Source organism: Cavia porcellus, unplaced genomic scaffold, assembly GCF_034190915.1.
Source record: "Cavia porcellus strain 051 isolate PalLab524CR breed Dunkin Hartley unplaced genomic scaffold, mCavPor4.1 scaffold_17, whole genome shotgun sequence".
Classification (NCBI taxonomy): Eukaryota; Metazoa; Chordata; class Mammalia; order Rodentia; family Caviidae; genus Cavia; species Cavia porcellus.
This window is the reverse complement of record NW_026947500.1, coordinates 61,291,081-61,311,458: the sequence shown is the minus strand read 5'-3', so window position 1 is coordinate 61,311,458 and position 20,378 is coordinate 61,291,081. Positions and strand designations below refer to the sequence as shown.

Genomic DNA, 20,378 nt, shown 5'->3' with positions numbered 1-20,378 from the left:
GCCTTTATAACCCCGCGTCAGCGCGCTTCGAGGGGGCGGGCGAGGCCGGGGCTGTGGCTTCAGGTAAAGCGCCCGCTTTCGGGGAATACATAAGGGGGTGCTGGGGGGACTCAGGGGACGCGAGGACGGGTGGGCTCGGTGCAGCCAACTCTTCCGCGGGCTGGGCGCGCCCCCATAAGGTGGGTGCCTTGTTCTGCGAGGCCCAGGTGGGTGGCGAGCCAGGAGGGGAGGGGGCTCCGGATTTCGAAGATCGCCCCTCTTTCCACCCTGCAGGCGCCGACAGGGGATTATCCACCTCCTAGCGCTCCAACGGGCTATAGGGACCCATGCCCAGGGCGGCTCGCGACGCCTTGGGCAGTCGGGTCCTTGCTTCCCGCGCTGGGCTGGGTGAGGGATGGGGAGGTGGAGATGAGGAAACGGAGTTGGGGGGGTGATGGCCGCCAGGACCCGGGGACAATGGGGAGCGGATGGGACCGCCCAGCGGCGCTTCCTGGAGGAAACTGCCCTGTCTCTGCACAGCTGACCCGCTGTGTGTGCGGGGGTGGGTGCTGACCTGAGCACCCCTCTTTCCAGCCGCTCTCCTCCTTCTCCACCCGCCCCCCCAGGGCTCTGCGAGTCCCCTACAACGTGAAGGGTACCACCGCCCAGGACCTCAGACCGGGAAGGGGTCCCCTGTATTCCAGGACTACATCCTTTACCCGCCTGGTTTCATAATCATGGCTCCACTGACCGAAATAGTCCCAGGGGCGGGAATGGGGGCGTGTGATGTCGCGTCTGACGACCTAATGAGGGGGTCCCAGGCAGAGCATTCGAGCTGGTGGTGACAGCGGGTGAAGGGTACGCAGGGGAGAGGAGGACAGCTACACACCCCCAACCAGGCACTTGGGCAGGGCTTGACAGGGGCACTGCACTAAGCGGGACCCACAGGCTCAAGTTCTCCCTTCTGGGGAGCAGAAGGGGCTCCTTAAAGTAGGCACTTGAATGTGTGACTGGGACAGAGATCCTACTGAGCTGCACAGGTTCACATTCTCTCTCAGCCATCTGGGGTCTCTGGCAGGTGGATTCAGCCTCCTTAGGTCTCAGTTTCTCCATCTGTGCAATGGGGGAAGAGTGATCATAAGAGGGCCAAGCTTCGAGGATTTAGAGAAGATCAAAAACAGTTAATATCTGGTCAAGCATGGTGGAGAAAGACTGTGAACCCAGCACACAGGAGGCTGAAGCAGGAGGATCGTGCAAGGTCGCAGCCAGACTGAGTTACGTAGTGAGTTCAAGGCCAGCCTGAACTGCATAGTGAAACCCTGCTTCAGTAACAAACAAAGAAACAGTTAATATCCATGGGTTACATAGCTTTGAAGCTGGCTTATAATAAGCAATCAAAATGATACAGCACTTTACCATCTTGGGCCCATCCACCCATTTCTCAGCCCAGCCCCTAGGTCCAGCCACTCCAGCTGGGTTAGGTCTTAGGCGTGACTGCAGCTGTCCCCTCCATCCCAGAGCCTCAACTCCGGGTGTGACCAGGTCACTAGAGAAGGGAGCTGCCCCCGCTCCATCAGGCACCAGCTGCACAGGAGGCAGGTTCCGGTTCCCTAAGCCCTGGTCAGGCTTTTTCCAAAACCTAACACTTCCTCCAAGGTTTCCTGAAAACAAGCCGTGAGCGGCACTGACTGTCCTGCGTGGTGACCTGCGGCCTGGCTGGCCTGTCACTGGCAGCTGGCGCAAGGGAACAGGAAACAGCTGCTTGGGGCTGGAAGGAGCCCTGCCTGGCCTTGGAGTGGGGAAGGAAGTGCTGGGGACTGAGGGCCAGCAGGGGCGGGGAGAGGAGCAAGCGGGGTCTCCAGGTGGGCTGAGGGTGGGCATCCAGGCTGGTGGTCACCAGGAATCCAAGAGACCAGTAGGCATGCTGGGGGCAGGTGGGTAGCAGGCCAAGGAGAGGATGGATTGGCTCTGGCTGGTGCCAAGGGGAGGCAGGACAGGCAAGAGGACAGAGAGAAATCATGGCCAGCAGATCCCCAGGAAGCAGGGCAGAGCCCATGTGAGGGGTTTTTCCAAGGGCGATCATCTTAATTGCCCGTGCCTCGGTTTCCCTACCTGTAAAAGGTGAATGATAATATCTACCTTGGAGAGGACCAGGGATGTAGCTCATTGGCACAGAGCCTGGCTGGCCAGCTTAAGGTCCTGTGTTTGATTCCCAGTACCAAAATAAAAAAAAAAAAAAAAAGAAAAAATTCACCTTGGTGAGCTGTATGGGGATTATATTTTCAAGCAGTGCACACACTGATACAAGCTACCGTCCACTTTCTGGAGATTTTCCACGTGGGTTCTCTCAAGCTCTGTCTTTATCATCCAGTGGGTTTTGTTTTGTTTGTTTGAGATAGGGTCTTGCTCTGTACTTTAGGCTGGACTCAAGGCAATCCTCCTGCCTCAGCTTCCCCAGTGTGATTACAGGCCTGTGCCAACTTGCTCAGCATTTTGTTGTTTCACATGACCGTGCTAGGGATGGAAGGCAGGGTCACAGGCACCCTAGGCAAGGGCTATACCACAATCTGGCCCCAATCCTGCCTCTAGACTCAATGGATTCGGTACCTTTGTCCTCCAGGGCTTTGAAACTTAATGCCTGCTGACAAAAGAACTTTGCCCCCAGGATTCAGTGTACAAAGTAAAACTTATGTCAGTTGCCCCGGGCCTCAGGATCCCTTCCAGAATAATTGGTTGGGTACTTGTCCAACTAACAAGCCAAGCCAATTAACAATTCAAAGAAGCACTGCTGGGTTGTCTTCGGTGAATATCACAGTTAGCTAGGAAGGCCACTGAGGGTGCGTAGCATGCCTGAGGCCCTCATTTTTACCCCTAGAACTGGGAAAAGCTTACATTACTAGATGTGGCCCAATCCCCTAACTTTAAGACTTCCGTCTGTACCCTGAAGGGTTACCTCTCTGCTCTCTAGAGAGCCAAGCTTTTGGTCACCCAGATGTACATGGCTCCATTAGGTGCCATACACAAAGTCTTGGGACGCCCCACTAGGGGCATTCCACAGAAGCAGGTATTTGTTGGTTGTGTCTTTGCTGTAGCCAGCACACAAGTCTCCATCATTAGGAAGGTCTCACTCTGTGACCTTGGTTAAAATTTCAGATGTGCAGCTGGGCATGGATCACACACCTGTAATTCTAGCACTTGGGAGGATTGCCAGCCTAGGCTCTACAAGACTCTGTTTAAGACAGAAAGAAAAGAAACAAAGAAAGAAGGGAAAGAAATTTAGATTCACAATTGTATATTACATTGTCTGGATTTCTTTATGGAAAAAGAATCCAAGAAATCCTTTTTGTGTGTGTGTGTGTGTGTCTGTGTTTTTGAGGCAGGGTCTCACTATGCAGTTCAGGCTGCCCTTGGACTCACTTTGTAGACCAGGCTGGTCTCGAACTTGCAATGATCCTCCTGCCTCAGTCTCCTGAGTGCTAGGATTACTGGAGTATGCTACCACGCCGGCAAGAAATCCTATTTTTTTTTTTTTTTTTCATTTTTATCGGTACCAGGGATCGAACTCACGACTGCCTGCTTGCAAGGCAGGCACTTATGCCGCTGAGCTAAATCAAGAAATCCTATTTTAAAAATAGCACAATCTTGCCAGGTGTGATGGAAAACACTTGTCCCAACCCTTAGGAGGCTGAGGCAAGGAGATCTCCATGAATTTGAGGCCAGCCTGGGCTACATGGTGAATTCAAAACCAGGCTGGACTACACAGTGAGATCCTGTGTAAAACAAAACAAAACATAACAAAACAAAACACCACAGTCTTGCCAGTTGTTGTTAATACTAAGCTATCCCTTTTTATATTTTATTTTGAGACAGGATATCATTAAATTGCCGTATTGGCTTAATTTATAGTCTAGTAGCTGAGATTACAGACATGAAGCACTGTGCCTGGCTCAGATGAGGGTGTGTTTTTTTAAGATAGGGTTTCACTTTGTAGCCCAGGCTGGACTTGAACTCATGGGGATCCTCCTATCTCAGCCTCCAGAATGTTGGGATGACAGGCATGCACCACCACTCCTGGCTGCTCAGATGAGCTTTCGGTGATCTCAGGAAGAGCTTACCATTTCTTCCCTTCCCGCCTTTCTGTTTCCAGCACTGGGGGCTGAATCCAAGGCCTTCACCCTGAGCCCCATCTCTTTTAATCATTTATTCTGAGGCAAGGTCTTGCTAGTTGCTCAGTTTCCCTGACTGAACTTGAAATTTTGATCTCTTGCCTCAGCCTCCGGGAGTGCCAGGATTACAGGTGTGCACCTGTTCTGGCTTTCCCTTGGTCTTCTAAAGGCACAAGCCCCACGCAATCTTCCAAGCACTGATTTCTAATTTTCACCAGGAATTCAGAGAAAATTCAGCAGCTCTCAGTTTCCCTCACGCTCCTGATGCCTTCCAGCCCCCTGTCCCTGCCTGAGCCTGGGCCCTGGGAATCCCCACATTCACTGGATTCAGTTTCGAGGGCTCTCCAGCCAAGGGGGCGACAGGGGCCAGTGTGTGGGGATGGGTGCATGGCTGGGCAGAGGGAGCAAGAGACCCCGTCCTCACTTCTCTGTGCCCTTCTGCAGGGTGTGCATGGCAGCTACTTCAGGAAACATGGCCAAGTTCGCCCTGAATCAGAACCTGCCTGGTGAGTGTGCAAAATTGGACATGTGTGTGTGTAAGCCCCTCTTCCCGTTGGTGCCTCTGCTGTGTGTGTCTGTGTACGCAGTTCTGGGGTTTCTCTAACACAGTAGTCAGATAGCCCTTTCCAAAAGCCCTTGAAGGAAGTCACGACCCTGCTTAAAACCCCAACTCCCCGTGGTGGTGGCCTTTAAGACCCCCACAGTGGGAGCTGTCCCGATCTTTCCAGCGCCCCTCCCTGGCTCTCCCCTCACCCTGCTGCGGGCTCCGGGCCTCCTCCCGGAGTTCCGAAGTTCACCTTGCCCACCCTCGCCCGAGAGGCTGCCGGCACGGATCTCTTCCGAAATTGCTTCCTTGTCCCTGTGCGGGGCTCAACCTCTAAATCCCCTCAACCAGAGACGGTTTCTGACGTCAGAGCCAAAGTCTCGCCCCTTCGGGTGCTTCCCTAGTCGCTGTTCTTGCCCTCATCATCGTTTGGAATGATCGTACTGATCTGTCCCCTAAAGAGGGCAGGGATGGCTGTCCTGTTACCGGCCTTGTCGCCAGAGTGTACAAAACTGCGTGGCACCCAGCAAGCGCTCAGTAAGCGCGTGGCCGCGCGACGACCCGGAGGCAGATAGACCTAGGGTGTGGTCGTGCGCGCAAGGCAGGGGGCCAGGGCTTAGGGGAGCCATGCAGGCCCCTGGTGGGGCTCTGGGGGAGGCTTACAACCGACACTTCTCTCTGGGGTCTCCTTGGCTTGACGACCCTATTGCCCGTCACGCCCACAGATCTGGGCAGCTCTCGCCTGTGCCCAGTCCCGATCCAGGGCTCGAACAGCCTGAGCTCGCCCTACTCCGTGGAGACGCCCTACGGCTTCCACCTGGACCTGGACTTTCTCAAGTACGTGGAGGAGCTGGAGCGCGGCGGCCTCGCCGCCCGTCGAGCCCCGGGACTCCCGCCCACGCGCCGGGCCCGCGTACCCCGCTCCAACCTCGCGGGTGCTCGCAGCCCAGGCGCCTGGACATCCAGCGAGTCCTTAGCCAGTGATGACGGCGGAACTCCCGGCGCGCTCTCCCCTGGGGCGCCTCGGGGGCCCCACTTGCCACCGCTGTCGCCCCGCGCTCTTGTGCGCAATGCGCACGTCGAGAATACACTGCTGGAGACCAGCCGTCGGCTGGAGCTGGCACAGGCGCAGGAGCACGCGCTCAGCCCTTCCAGCGCAGTGCGGCGTAGTCCGCGGGGGTCGGACCGCAGTAGCCCGGTCCCGAGCCCCGCCCCGAGCCCTGCCCTCATCTCTCCAGACCCGACTCAACTGCAGCAGGTGCGGGAACAGATGGCCGCGGCTCTGCGGCGCCTGCGCGAGCTCGAGGACCTGGCGCGCGCGCTGCCGGAGCTACAGGAGCAGGTGCGTGCGCTGCGCGCTGAGAAGGCGCGGTTGCTGGCAGGGCGGGCTCAGCCTGAGCCCGACGGGGAGGCCGAGGTGAGGCCGGACAAGCTCGCCCAGCTGAGGCGGCTCACGGAGCGCCTGGCCACCTCGGAGCGCGGCGTCCGCTGCAAGGCCAGCTCCCAGGCAGACAGCCCAGACCAGTTGGCTGCAGCACGCAAAGAGGGCGCGCGCCAGGTCCTCGACGGGGCGGCCGGGACGCCTGGAACCTGCGATGGGTCGCCCCAGACCCAGGAGGTGGGCACTGAGGCTGTGCTCGAGACCCGAGAGGCAGGGGCCCAGGCAGCGCCCGAGACCCGGGAGGCCGGCATGGAGGCGGCACCTGAGACCGTGGAGGCGGACGCATGGGTGACCGAGGCGCTGCTCGGGGTGCCTGCAGCTGCGGAGCGCGAGCTGGAGCTGCTGCACGCCAGCCTGGAGCACCAGCGCGGGGTGAGCGAGCTGCTGCGCGGGCGGCTGCGAGAGCTGGAGGCGGCGAGGGCGGCCACGGCCCCGCAGTGCGACGCTGCCACTCAGACCCCTGGGGGCTGCGCGGAGAAGACCACGCAGACCGATCTCCCAGCGGAGGGGCCCTGCCCGGCTGCAGAGAGGGAGAGTCCTCCTGGGGACAAAGCTGCGGCGCCGGTGGGTGAGTTCTGACGCCCCCCCCCCCCCTCCGCCGAGCACCAGCCCTCGGGTCGCCAAACTCAAACTTATGCACTCATCTGGTCCCTGCTAGGTGCCCTCAAATCCATCATGAAGAAGAGAGATGGCACCGCTGGTGCCCAACCCAGCCCGGGACCCAAGAGCCTGCAGTTTGTTGGCGTCAATGGAGAGTGAGCGCTTTGCCTGTTCCTCCCCGCAACAGCTGGCGGGGCGCCGAGGGAGCGCGCGGGCCGGCCCGGTTGCTCTGCCGTGAACGCGCCTGCCCAGACGTGCCGCGCAAGCCTCCTGCTCTGTCCCCAGGTATGAGAGTTCGTCCAGCGAGGACGACAGCGACAGCGGCGACAGCAGCGACAGCCAAAACGGTGCCCCGAGGCCCTCGAGGAGTAGCTCTTCCGGCTCCGGGGACGACAGCGGTGGGGAATCGGACTCCCGCACACCCAGCGCAGGGGACGTCGGGGACCCTGGGCCAGAAACAGAGGCTGAGGCGGAGTCTCAGTCCGGGACCCAGGGAAGGTACGAAGCGCTAGCGGCCGGGGGAGGAGGGGCTGGGTGTCTCAGGACCCCTTCAATCTCACCCGCCTCCTTGCAGGTACGAGCTGAGCCCGCGGTTGCGCGAGGCGTGCGCTGCGCTGCAGAGACAGCTGAGCCGGCCCGGGGGCGTGGCCCGCGACAGCGTGAGTGCGCCACGGCCCTTCCTGGGGCGCCCCTGCCGCCCTCTTAGGAAGCCCTAAATTTGGTCCTTTCTCACCAGGGACTGTCTAGACCTTAGATTCTCCCCCACAATCTCCGTTCTAGAGACGGGGTGACCTGTCCTTAATTCCCCCAAAGGGAACTAGGCGTGCTGCCGCATGGTAGCACTCAGGAGGCTGAGTTGGAGTCTACCCTGGGCTACATAAGAAGACCCTATCTCGCCACTCACCAAATCCCACAAAAGGGGCGCACCCCCAGTCCCAGCCACTGATCCAGGTCCTGGCCCTGCCCCACAACGTGCCAAGGGCAAGCTCTCACCGCCTTCCCACACTGTAAATTCCAGATTCTTTCCAGAAGGATAAGGACCCCCCCATCTTGGGAACCCCGCTAACTGTACTCCCTTTCTGAAAGCGGTGTGACCCCAGCCATCTTCCTACTCAGACAAGCGGCGACCCTCTTCCTTGCCAGGATCGCCCATGGGGTCTTGCTGACACCCTGCGCCCCCAGCCCTGGATTATTACTGACACCTTTGCCGGTGTCCCTACAGAACGCGGTGCGCCTGGTGTCCCAGGAGTGGTTCCGGGTGTCCAGCCAGCGGCGCTCCCAGGCCGCCTTAGTGGCCGGGGTGCTGCGCGGTTTGGCGCACCTGGGATCCGCGCTGCTGACGTACGTGGTGAACCTGGCAGACGACAACGGGAACACGGCCCTACACTACAGTGTGTCCCACGGGAACATGGCCATTGCGAGCCTGCTGCTGGACACGGGTCAGAGTCACGGAGGGCTGGGGAGACCGGGGAATGGGAGTCACATTGATGAGGGCACCGGAGGAACCAGGCGGGAGACGCCGGTATGGCCGGCAGGGGGCGCCGCTGAGCCTTTGTTAAATTGCAAGATCCTTCCGGGAGGGATTTTGTTTTGTTTGTTTTCGAGACCCTGTCACGCTATGCAGCTAGGTTAGTCTCGAACTCACAGTCCTCCTGCTTCAGCCTCGCGAGTGCTGGGATTACAGGCCTGTGCCACCATGCCCGGCTGCGGGTGGGTTCACTGCACTCCCTCCCGCCAGGGAACATTGAACTCAAGGCCTTCACATTGAGCTACTGTCTTTAGCGTTTTTGTTTGTTTAAATCAGGGTGCCGCTAGGTAGCCCAGGGAGCGATCCTCCTGCCTCAGCCTGTAGAGGTTTGGATGACAGTGTGTGCCACCACACCAGCTCCCTACAGTTTTTTGTTTTTGTTTTTAATTGGGGTAGTGGTGCATGCATGTAGTCTTGGGAGGCTAAGGCAGCAGGATTGTTGTGTTTGGGGCTGGTTCTGGGCTACACAGTGAGTTCAGGGCCAGCCTGTACTACATACATAGCAAGGCTGTCTCAAAAAGGAGGGTGGGGTCCTCCTGCCTCAGTTTCCAGAGTGCTGCGATCACAGGCTCCTGCCATTGCTCTTAGATCCCAAGGGTCTTTCACTCCACCAGACACTGATCCTGCCCACCCTGACCCTCCTCCTTCTGTGGGGGAGCAGGTCTGCCCAGCCGTGGGATGAGACCGAATTACTCAGTCCTACCAGCTTTAACTTGTCACCTGGGAGAGGGGGCAACAGGCTCTCAGGGCAGCTACGACTGCACGCGCAAAGGTGCCAAGCACGCAGTGAGGGACAGTGAATGCCCCAAATCAGACCAGCCAGGGCTCTGCCATGCTCCTAGGCTTCGCCCACTTTCCTGCTTCTCCTTTTCATCCCCTGCCTCAGCTTCCCACTCTGGAGCCCAAACCCGATGCTGCAAGCACGGAGCACATTGGGGGCATTGGTGCTTCAGTGCACAGCCCAGAAATCTGCTGGATACCGAGTGTTCCCACTAGGCCATCCTCCACCGGCGGGGTCCTCTCCCCTCACCCTCTATGCTTTCGGAGCCCAAGACCACACACAGGAAGCCCTCTGGGTTTGCTGAGCAAACATCTCGGCTCCCTGGACAGTCATGGAGATGAGGGTCAGTGCCGGGGGAGAGTTGAGGTCATGTGTGGAGACAGACCATTCCTAGAGAACACAAATTCACTCCCAGGGACATGAGGGGCCATTAAGAAATATCATGACATGACACGAGGAAGCAAGGAGGTGATCTTTGAGGCCACCCCCAGTGCCCCACACACACAAAGAAAAAGGAGGGGCCAGGAATATAGCTCAGTGGCATGGCGCCTGTCTGGCAAGAACAAGGTCAACAGTTTAATTCCTGGAATCAAAACAAAAGAAACTGAAGTTGGGAGGTCTCCTGCTCATATCCCAGGCCAGCCAGAGCAACTCAGACTGAGACCTCGTCTCAAAGTAGAAAATTGGGCTGGGAATTTAGCTCAGTGGCATAAACACCTGCCTGGCAACTGCCAGGTTGAGTTTAATCCCCAGGCCAAAAACAAAAAACAAAGGCCGGATTTGGATGTGTGAAGATCTCAGATTCAATTCCCAATACCAGTGGTGGTGGTGACCCCATATGGCCTGCTATGCGATTAGAAACCCATTTAAGCTTTTTGAGACAGGGTCTCTCTGCAGCCCAGGCCAGTCTGAATTGGCAATCCTCCTGCCTCAGCCTGAGGTTATTGGTGCATGCCAAAGGCATGCCTGGGTAAATTTTTTTTCCGTAGTGCTGAGGACCAAATGACAGCCCTGTGTATTCTAGAAAAATGCTGTACTGCCAAGCCACACCCCAGCTCTTACCCCTCCTTTAACCCGCTCCCTAAGGTAACTATCCTGTGACCCCAATCGGACCCCCTCCCACCCATTCACTTCCTGAGCTGTCTCTCAGGCAAACAGCCATGCCAGGAACACACTGCCCACAGAACTGACCCCAGAGGAGGCCGAGCTCATGTTGCTTCCTAGTGAAGTAGCCATTTCTTGGGGCTGCTGTGTCACCACATGTGGCTGAACACACCAGAAACGTCAGTTCAGCAATCTGAGATCAAGGCAAGGTGTCCTCAGGACTGGCCCCTGTGGAGGGATGCAGAGGGAGAATCTGCTGGTGCCCTCCTAGCTTCTGGTGGTGGATGTGGGTAATCTTTCCACATAGTGACTTTATCTTAACAAGACTACCTGTGCAGACCCCATTTCCAAGTAAGGTCATGTTCGTGGGTCATGGTTGGGGACTGGACCTCCATCTTTGTTTTTCAATCAAAAACCCAGGATTATCAGAAGCAGAGGATTCTGGGGGAACATCTAGGCTGGGAATGTGGCTCAGTGGTAGAACCCCTACCTAGTGGTTGACAGACCCTGGGTTCCACTGCCAGCATCAAAACAAAAAACCCAGAAAAAAAGCATAAAGAACACATGGCTCGCATAGTAGGGGCAGGGGGCATGCCATGTGTTCTACAAGCAGAAGGATGAGAACGGGCTCAGGGAGTCAGGTGACTGGCTGAATCTTTTGACAGCTGCTTGGGTGACTTCTGGAAGGTGCAGTGGCCAGGGGGATCAGCAGGGGGGCAGCTCATAGTTCCAAACAGAGAAGCAACCATACTGGCTTGGTGGCTGTTAGCTATGAAGCATGCCTACCCACTCAATGGACACTTACTGAGCACCTATTACATGCCAGGTACTAAACAAGGGCCACAGCACCAACAAAACCTGCCCAACATAGAAGTCAGCAAAGATTTCCCTGAAGCAAGTGGCATGGGTACAGGGTCAGTTAACACCAGGACTGCACTGTGACCGCCCATCTCTCCCCAGGAGTCTGCGACATCTGCTGCCAGAACCGTGCGGGCTACTCTGCACTCATGCTGGCCGCACTGGCCTCCGTAGGGCAGGAGGACATGGCCGTGGTCCACAGGCTCTTCACAATGGGTGATGTCAACGCCAAGGCCAGCCAGGTGCACACTCTCGGCGACTTGGGTTCAGTCTTGAGGGAGGGGTCATTTTCCCTTGGGGAGCCCACCCTAACCAGCCTTACCCCCTCCCTTCTTCGGTCTCCAGACAGGACAGACAGCCCTCATGCTGGCCATCAGCCATGGCCACAAGGACATTGTGGCGGCCCTGCTGGAGTGTGGGGCTGATGTGAACATGCAGGATGCCGATGGTGCCACTGCGCTAATGTGCGCCAGTGAGTATGGGCACCTGGATACCGTCCGATTGTTGCTGAGCCAGCCAGGCTGTGACCCTGCTATCCTGGACAATGTGAGACAGGGTGACCTTGGGGCTGGTATGGAGGGAGGGGGTGCCCTGCTGTGTCCCAGAGACCAGATACTCTAATGTTCCTCAGGAGGGCACCAGCGCCCTGGCCATTGCACTGGAGGCAGAGCAGGACGAGGTGGCCGCTCTGCTGCACGCCCACCTGAGCTCCAGGCAGCCTGGTTCCCAGGTGAACACGCCCCGCCCCCCCAAAGCCTTCCCAGCTACAAACCAGGTTTAGAGAGGGCACCAAGCATGTGACAGGCCTTCCTCCCTGGGGAGCCGCAAAGGTGGGGAATTGGTCGATTCTCCAGTGAGGCAGATACATCTCCAGGTCAAGAGGCACTAGGCAGGGAAATAACCGGGCTTTGATCAAAAGCAAAAGTATTTTCCCCAGGGCTTTAGCCTGCTCCCCAAAAGGCTCATGTGAAAAGGAAAGGACCTCACTGACTTGGCAAGATTTGCCAGCAGATGGAGGGCATGCTAAACCTAAGGGACAGAGGCTTATCTGCAAAGTGCACCAATGTTCTCGGCACTTTAAGAGACTATCTCAGGTAACAGAATTATCCCAGGTATTATCTCAGGTAGTAACAGAAATATCCCAGTATTTTCTCAGGTAACAATTATACTCACTAGACAGCTGAGACATGGGAATGGTCAAGCGCCTCTTCTCAGCCACAGGGGTAGAGCCATGATTCAAACCAGGCAGCCTGGCTGTAGTAAGGGGCAACGTTCTCTGGGGGTGGTGGGATGACTGAAATTTCCCAGTCTCCAGTAAGACTCTTCCTTCTCTCTAAACGCAGGCAACCCCAGACCCTCCTGCAGCCACCCCCAGGGAAAGAGGATGCAGTGACATCAGAGAGGACTCCCAGCCCCAGTGAGCTGTCAGATACACTAGCCTGGGACTTCGAAATCCTCCCTCCACGCCTCAGCCTCTGGGCCACCCACCCACTCCCTCCAACTCCTTCCCTAATAAAACACTGTTTGCATTGTCTGGGAACAGCGTGTTTGTATACATGAAGGGTGGGAACACATTTACATGGTTTCCCTTGCTAGGGAAAGGCCTTCACATTATCCGGAGTACCGAAGGCCTGTGGCCACCTGAAGACTGCACAAGACCCAGAGCAACTATAGAAGACTCAGAGCAACGGAAGTTTACACACAATACAAACATTTTATTTTAGGAGTCGCAATTCACCCCGTGGCCCAGGTGGTCGATATCCAGGACCCTGTAAACAGACCCGAGCGTGAGACGCAGACAGGCCCCCAGCACCCCGAACAGCAAATGCCTCTTCCCTCTTGCCAAGCTGCTGATCCTCCCCCCGCCCCCGGGCTTGACTAGGAGGGCAGACAGGGCTTCCATCCCGTACCCACCAGCAGCTGACATCAGCGCAACCTCCGGGCTTCCCGCTCCGATTCCAACAGGGTCAGCACGTCGCCCTCGCGCACCGGCCCCTTCACGTTGCGGATGATGGAGCGGCTCGTGTCGTCCATGAACTCCACGCGCACCTACGGGCCCGCAGGGGAAACGCAGACGGGTCAGGCTGGGCCGCTGGCGGTTGGTGGGGACCACACGCAGATTGACGTGCGACAATGAGCTCCGGGATAAAGGGGAGGTCGGCTCTCAGATCTCCCAGTAAGGATCCCGGGCACGAGAGCGGTCGGCGCCAGGTCGTAACGCCCAGGAAATCGCCGCGGGTCCCCCCGCCCCAGCTCACCTGCGTGCACTGTCCCTGTGAGCCGGTCCTGCCCAGCACTTTGGTGACCTGGTAGGAAGAAGCTGAAGTCAAACCCGGCCCGCCCAGCTCTCCTAACCCTCTCGCTCCTTTCCTGGATGCCGAACTCCCAGCCCCAACTCACCCTGGCCAGCTTGATGGGCTGCACGCGACTCGTGTCCATGATGGCGACCGAAAACGGTCGGACGGAGAGGAGTCACGTGGGTCGGGGGAAGCTCTTATAGAGCGCCTCTGTCCCGCCCACTAAAATTCTCGCGAGATCGCTTCTCGGGCTTCCCAGAAGGCTCTGCGATACTGGCGTCACCGGCGCCCTTCAGCGCTGAGCAAACATGGCGTCTGCCACTCGTATTATCCAGAAGCTGCGGAATTGGGCTTCCGGGGTGCGCGGGGAAGATGGGGCCACGCTGAGAGGGATGTGGGCTCTGTATGCCAGGGACACACGTCGCCCCGCACCTCCCTCTGTCTCCCAGCCCACGGGCTCCCGGGCTGCTCCAGTTCCCTAAGGGCTGAACCCTTTAGGCAGGGACTCACTTGCCCACCCTTAGCTATTGGCGTTATCTTGGCCCTGGGATCTCCTTAGCCCTCTACCTCAGCTTTGGATCTCGTGCCTTAGCTTTCATTTGCGCACGCAGGATCCATAGCCTTGTCCTGATCGTGCATCCCCTGCCCTCCCTTCGTCTCCTCACCCCTCTTCTGGGCGCCCCGCAGGCTAACCTCCCCTGTCGTCTTCCCACAGCAAGACCTTCAGGCGAAGCTGCAGCTGCGCTACCAGGAGATCGCCAAGCGGTGAGCAGTCCCCGCTTGCTGCCCAGCCTCCGATCCGGTCTTTCCCCACCAAAAACAAAATCCACATTTCTTCAGACCCCAGGATCCCTGAGTAGAGATCCTGTCGTCAGCTACTTGCTTGGCTGTGCAGACAGAAGTTTGCCTTTAACCTTGCTGGGCTTTCTGGAGCTGGCACCTCGTGGAACAGTCAGGCTGGGTTTGCGCTGTTCTTTGGATTCCCGAGTAGATTTGCAGTCCACGGTGTGGCGCTGCCAGTTTTGTTTTGCCCCCAACCCTCCAATGGAAACGTAAGAGAACTCAAAAGCCCAATGCTTCCAGTGCTTTGGAAGCTAGAAAATGATATCTGGGGGTTGAACCCCAAAACATCATGATAGACTCATTTATATAGTTGGGATTTATAAACTCTGGGATTTATAAGCCGTGTGTTTAGCTTTAGGGGTACTTGTAAGAACTAGAGTAGTTCTGGTCCGCACTCCTTTCACGGAGCTAATATACTACAGAAATAAACACAGCGAGTAACACTGTTCTTTAGCAGAAGCTGAATGAAAGTGAACTGGAGGGCAGGTACCTGAGGTCCTGTTTGGGAAAGGTACTTTTGGCAGAAATTAAGGATGCTGCGCCCTCTAGTGGTTCATTTTGGCCTAGGTCAGGGACACCTGGTTCTTTTTTTAACTTACTGTGCAAAGGTGAAGTCATGGCTGGATATAGACAGGATTATCTCTGCCTTCCTTAAACTAACTTGAACTTTCTCGTAATGTATTGCATATCACATTAGAATAGTTATTAGCCTTATACTGCATTTCTTATTTTTGAAATACAGTGACAGCTGGGTGTAGTGGCCCTCACCTTTAGTCTCAGCACTTGGGAGGCTGAGGCAGAAAGATTGCTATGAATTTGAGGCCAGCTGGTCTACATCATGAGTTCAAAGCCGGCCTGAACTACACAGCAAGACCCTGTCTCGACAAACCAAAACAATGGCTAGCAGTTCATCTATGAAAAAGTTAAATCATGGCAAAGGGTTGCCAGACAAAAGAACAGATCTTTGTAGGATTATTTCCCCCTGTCTTGTTTGCTCTCTCCCAATTCCTCCCTGGGAAGCTCCTCTTTTGTTTAGAGCTCAGTGTTTCCTGTTAAGGCGTCAGACTTCTTCAGAAATTCAGCCCAGGGATCAGTCTTAAGGCAGGACTGAGCTGGGTTCACCCTCTTCTGGCATCAGACCACACGGTAGCAGGAAATTCAGTGACCTGGACGGGTTCCAAAGCACAAGGTGTTCTTTGGGTGGTGAGCCTTGATCCCAGCAGGGTGCTTCAAAGAGTTTCTGAGATAGGAAACCCTGGCTCCCAGAGGCTGGTCTTGGGAGGAAAAGCCACACAAAGCAGGCATAGTCAGTGCTGTCCAAATATTTCTGTACCATAATCGCCAGATGGGTTATAGCCATGGCCGTGGCCTCTTCAGTTCCCAAGCACACAGACAGAGCTGAGCCAATGACCATACCCACTGTGGGATATAGCTAAGCCCCCTTCCGGAGAATCTCATAAAGGGTCCTCTGTACATCTCATATTTGAGCCATGGGGAGACCTGGGGTGGGGTATCCTGGGCCTGCACTTGTGAGACCTTTCCTGTGCTGAGGGGTACCTCGCTGCTGGTCAGCCTCATGTATTTGAGACTCGTACAGGACTGATTAAAATATATGGTTTGTGGGGCTGGGGATTTAACTCAGTGGCATAAGAACCTGCCTGGCAGGTGCAAGTCATGAGTATATATACATGCATATATGTATATATATGTATATATATTATATGTATATATATATATATGATTTGTGTTGAAATTTTAAAAATTCTTACTGTAAAAGAAACATTATCCTGTAATCCCATCACTCAGAAGGCTGAGGCAGGAGCATTGCCATGAATGCTAGGCCAGTCTGGACTACATAGTATGTTCAAGAGCAGCCTAAACTGCATACTGAGACCCTAACTTTAAAAAAAAAAAAAAAAAAGGAAAAAAACATTGTCATTAGTCTCTCTCCAGACACTTCCTCTTGAATTGAACACAATCATTCTTGCCATTTTAGTCAAGGCTGGGCTTGAACTCACGGCAATCAGGAGGCCATGTCAGTCTCATGAGTATCTTCATGGTGATAAAAAACACTGCTGTTGAATGCCATCCCATGAAAAGGCAGGCTTATACAACATAGTGTGTCCCTATCCACCTTATTTCTTTTCGGAGACAGAGTCTCACTATGTATTTCAGTGAACTCAGTAATGACCCTCCTGCCTCATCCTCGTGAGTGCTGGGGTTACAGACATGTGACACAATCCCTGGCATCATCTACCTATGGACTCATCTGGTACTGTGTGATTTCCCCAAAGTCAAAATGACCGAGTTAAGCATGATGGTTCATGTCTGTAATCCCAGAACTCAGGAGGCTGAGGCAGGAGTGATGTGAGTTTGAGGCCAGCCTAGGCTACATAGTGAATTGAAGACATAGTAAGATCTTGTCTCAAAAAGCAAAAATAGCTGAGCATGGTGGCTCATGCCTGTAATCCCAGCACGTGGGAGGCTGAGGCAGGAGGATCATGGCGAGTTCAAGACCAGCCTGGGCTACAAAGTGAGCTCAAGGCCAGCCTGAACTGCATAGTGAGACCCTGTCTCAAAAAGACCCAAAAAAAAAAAAAAAATCAACAACAACAAATAGCCAAAGAGAAATGCTTTGAATCAATTCAGGACATTAAGGCAGCCACAAGAGCATAACTAAAGACATTCATGCAAGAGGCTTTTCAGAACTTTTTCAAAAAGGGGCAGGAATGATGGGAAAATTGTTTTTAGGGGGAGAAGTTTAAAGGGATTAATAGTATGATTTATAATAATTTTTAAAAATTTTTAAAGCATTCACAAAAATATTTGTTTTTTTTTTTTTGAGACAAGATCTTGCTATGTAGTTCAGGCTGGCCTTGAACACAAGGCAATCCTCCTGCCTCAGCCTCCCTAGTGCTGGAATGACAGGCATGCACCACCACGCACAGCTAAGCATTCCTCATATTTTGTGATCACATGTCACCATCTGCACTGACCTTGAACTCCCAGTGCTGGGACCTCTGGCTTGCACTGTCACTGCCCACCTAACAGAGTCTTGTGAGCGTTGACAGGCTTACGGTGGGCTAGGGAGGGAGACAGGGCTTGTCCCCTTGCTTCAGGGCCAGTGTTCTCTTTTCTCAGGACACAGCCTCCTCCCAAGCTCCCCGTGGGCCCCAGCCACAAGCTGTCCAGCAATTACTACTGCACTCGAGACGGCCGCCGGGAAGCCGTGCCCCCCTTAGTCGTTATGTCCTCACAGAAGGCGCTGGCAGCAGGCAAGATGGCAGACAGGTAAGGACAAAGACATCAGCAGCACGGCCTCCCACCGCCAGCCCTGCCTCCCTGGCTGGCAGAAAGTGCAGTACAGGGTCCCACTGATAGGCAGGGTGTAGCTTGGTGGTGGGGCACCCGCCTGCCCCACATGGGGCCCTGGGTTCTGTCTGCAGTGCTGCAAGAAATTTCCCGTTGGGGCTGGGGATTTAGCTCAGCAGCATAAGTGCGTGCCTTGCAAGCAGGCAGTCGTGAGTTCAATCCCCAGTACTGATAAAAAGGAAAAAGACAAAAAAAAAAAAGAAAAGAAATTTCCCGTTTACGGAGCCTGTGTTTCTGGGCATGTTCACTCTAGCTCGGCTGCAGACAAGGCTAAATGCCCTGGTGAAGGTTGGTGTTAGGATTCTGGGGTTCTTCAGGACCCCCAGAAGAAGCCTGGACATGACTGTTGTCATTTTCTGGTGGTGCCGGGAATGGAACCCAGTGCCTTGTGTATGCTAGGCAAGTGCTCTACCACTGAACTATCCTACCCCATCCTGTCATCTTTTTTTTTTTGTCTTTTTCATTTTTACCGGTACCGGGGATTGAACTCACGACCACCTGCTTGCAAGGCAGGTGCTTATGCCGCTGAGCTAAATCCCCAGCCCCTCCTGTCATCTTTTGATCTTAGAGAGAAAATTATATATACCTCAAAACTTGGCCTCTCAAAACCCAGTTGGATAAGCCTGGTGTGGTGGTGCACGCCTGTCCCTGCTACGCAGGTGGATGCGCAAATTCTGGAGTTCAGTGGCACAGCAAGATCCCATCTCAGGACGAAGTCAAACAGCAAACAGTAACCCCATTGGGTGCCTGGCACAGGGGCCTCATCCGAATTGAATGGGTCACTAATGATAGGAGGTTGGGTTTATAGGGTTGGGCCCTTGCCCTCGGTCCAGCAGACCAAGCCAACATGGAGTAGTTCTTGAAGCAGGTTGGGTCGCCTAGGAAATGGATTTGATTACGTGGCCTTCCAAGAAATCAGGAGAGAAGTGATGCCCAGATCCCCAGCTGGTCAGTCTTAGCAGCAAGGTAAAGGAAGTCCTCTTCATGTTAACCTTTGTGAGGAAATGAAACTTAGAAATGATCCCCCCCTTTTCCTTTCCTGCTTTCTTTAGTGGTTTCCTGTGTATAAAACCTACGCCCTCTGCGCAATTTGTCAGAATACTCAGTTTTATAGACCGAGGTGCTGTTTAATGCCAGGGCCACAAACAAAAGCCAGTTGAACCCTGTGAGGTAAATGTGCTGTAACCTGTCTTTGGACAACAGTGCATGTGGATGATGAGGCTCAGGACTTTCGTTTGCTTGTTTTCTTTTCTTTTTGGTTTTTGAGACAGGGTCTCACTGTGGAGCTTAGGCTGACCTTGGACTTGGAGCCACCCTCCTGCCTCAGCCTCCTGAGTAGTGGGATGACAGACTCAGAACCATGCCTGGCTCAGTCTCTTCACCTATAGAGTGGGAACAAAAGCCAGGGGGTGCACTTCTGTCATCCCAGCACTCAGGAGGCTGAGGCAGGAGGATCACTGTTGAGGTCATTATCAGCCTGGGCTACATAGTGAGTTTAAGGGCGGTCTGAATTGTGCCCTGTCTCAGACAGACAGACAGACAGGCAAAGAGACGGTAAAAGTCTTGCTGAGTTGCCCAAGCTAGTCTTGAATTCCTGAGGTCCACAGGAGTTGAGGTGCCAGAGCTGCATCACCATCTGACTGTAAGATCATATTTTTTATATGAAGTTCTTCTTTTGTACCAGAGATCAAACTCATGATCTCGCACTTGTGGCTTGGCCACTGAGCTAAATCCCCAGCCCTAAGATGATATTTTTTAATTGGGGCATTTTGTTTGGTTTTGTTTTGAGACAGGGTCTCACTATGTAGCTCTTGCTGGCCTTGAACTTACTGTGTAACCCAGGTTGGCCTCAAATTCAGAGGGATCCTCCTGCTCAGCCTCCCATGTGCTGGGATAACAGGTGTGTGTCCCCAGGCCTGGCTTAGGCACACATTTTCTGGGGTGTATCTGTGCACTTTGCATCCTTCTGCGCCACCCTCTTGAGGCCTCGGCCTCATGAAAGTCTGTCTTCTTCCTGCAGTTCAGCCGTGGCGGCCACTGAGAAGAAGGCCGTGACTCCTGCGCCTCCTTTGAAGAAGTGGGAGCTGTCCCGGGACCAGCCTTACCTGTGACACCGTGTGCTGGTCACCTGACCACGTCACCACAGCCACCCAATTGCTTTTCCTCCTTGGCTTCCCTCTGGGGAGAATGTGACCTAATTGATGACAAATACACAGAACTCCACCACTTCCATATTCTCTCTTTTGCTGTTGTAATAAGAAGCCAGGCCTCACTGTGTTGCCCTGGCTGGTCTTGAACTCCTGGGATCGAGCAATCCTCCTGCCTCAGTCTCCTGAGTTGCTGAGATAGCTGACACAGTGCAGCCGTGCTCAGCCACTTTTGATTTTTAGGTGAACCCAGTTCCTTGGATTCTGGGGCACAGCTGGTGCTGAGTCTCCTGGCCATGTCACAACCAACCCTGGTGGCAAGAGAGGAACAGTGTTTCTTTGCATGCCAGGGTGACTCCATACCCGGGTATAGAGTTCCATGATGTGCTTCAGGGGACCCAGGGCTGCCACTATCCCCTTCCCAAGTGCCCAGTTCTGTCCCCTAGGGATTGGGGATCCCCTCCTTTGGTGTCTAGGGCGTGTCCAGCCAGCTCTTTACGTCCCCACTGTGGCTTGGCTCACAGAGGTGGCTCCCCAAGGCTAGGTGAACCAAATCTGCTGTGCTACAGAGGGGGAAGGAGTGTGGAGTCTGCCCTGGATGATGGATGGATGGAGGGCACCTGGGTCCTTGGAGGAAGAGGGTGGGGTCTGACTGCGAGGCTGGAGGCTGCACGGGAGGCCTGGGACTGTCGCCCCACCTAGGCAGAGCCAGGGAACG

General features: G+C 54.9%; 3 protein-coding genes across 4 annotated transcripts; 2 read left to right on the top strand and 1 right to left on the bottom strand.

The window, feature by feature from the left end:
• Kank3 (KN motif and ankyrin repeat domains 3) lies at positions 1-19,745 on the top strand. The gene is made up of 13 exons (XM_063228335.1): positions 1-63; positions 4,590-4,651; positions 5,415-6,698; positions 6,789-6,885; positions 7,016-7,228; positions 7,305-7,389; positions 7,953-8,169; positions 11,104-11,243; positions 11,347-11,547; positions 11,633-11,731; positions 12,345-13,657; positions 14,014-14,063; positions 19,534-19,745. The coding sequence occupies exons 2-11, from the start codon at positions 4,597-4,599 to the stop codon at positions 12,420-12,422; spliced, it is 2,469 nt and encodes an 822-aa protein (XP_063084405.1). The 5' UTR covers positions 1-63; positions 4,590-4,596; the 3' UTR covers positions 12,423-13,657; positions 14,014-14,063; positions 19,534-19,745.
• On the bottom strand, positions 12,696-13,542 carry Rps28 (ribosomal protein S28). 2 transcript variants are annotated; one of them, XM_004999594.4, is made up of 4 exons: positions 13,402-13,542; positions 13,260-13,307; positions 12,912-13,050; positions 12,696-12,770 (listed from the first exon to the last, which is right to left on the bottom strand). In XM_004999594.4, exons 1-3 carry the CDS (start codon positions 13,438-13,440, stop codon positions 12,928-12,930), a joined length of 210 nt encoding a protein of 69 aa, XP_004999651.1. In that variant the 5' UTR covers positions 13,441-13,542; the 3' UTR covers positions 12,696-12,770; positions 12,912-12,927. The 2 variants fall into 2 exon arrangements, with proteins under 2 accessions (XP_004999651.1, XP_003461442.1); XM_003461394.5 differs by having other exon boundaries at positions 12,916-13,050.
• Ndufa7 (NADH:ubiquinone oxidoreductase subunit A7) lies at positions 13,521-19,745 on the top strand. Its single transcript, XM_003461393.5, has 4 exons — positions 13,521-13,657; positions 14,014-14,063; positions 17,283-17,432; positions 19,534-19,745. Exons 1-4 carry the CDS (start codon positions 13,607-13,609, stop codon positions 19,622-19,624), a joined length of 342 nt encoding a protein of 113 aa, XP_003461441.1. The 5' UTR covers positions 13,521-13,606; the 3' UTR covers positions 19,625-19,745.
• Positions 19,746-20,378: the final 633 nt, after the last annotated feature.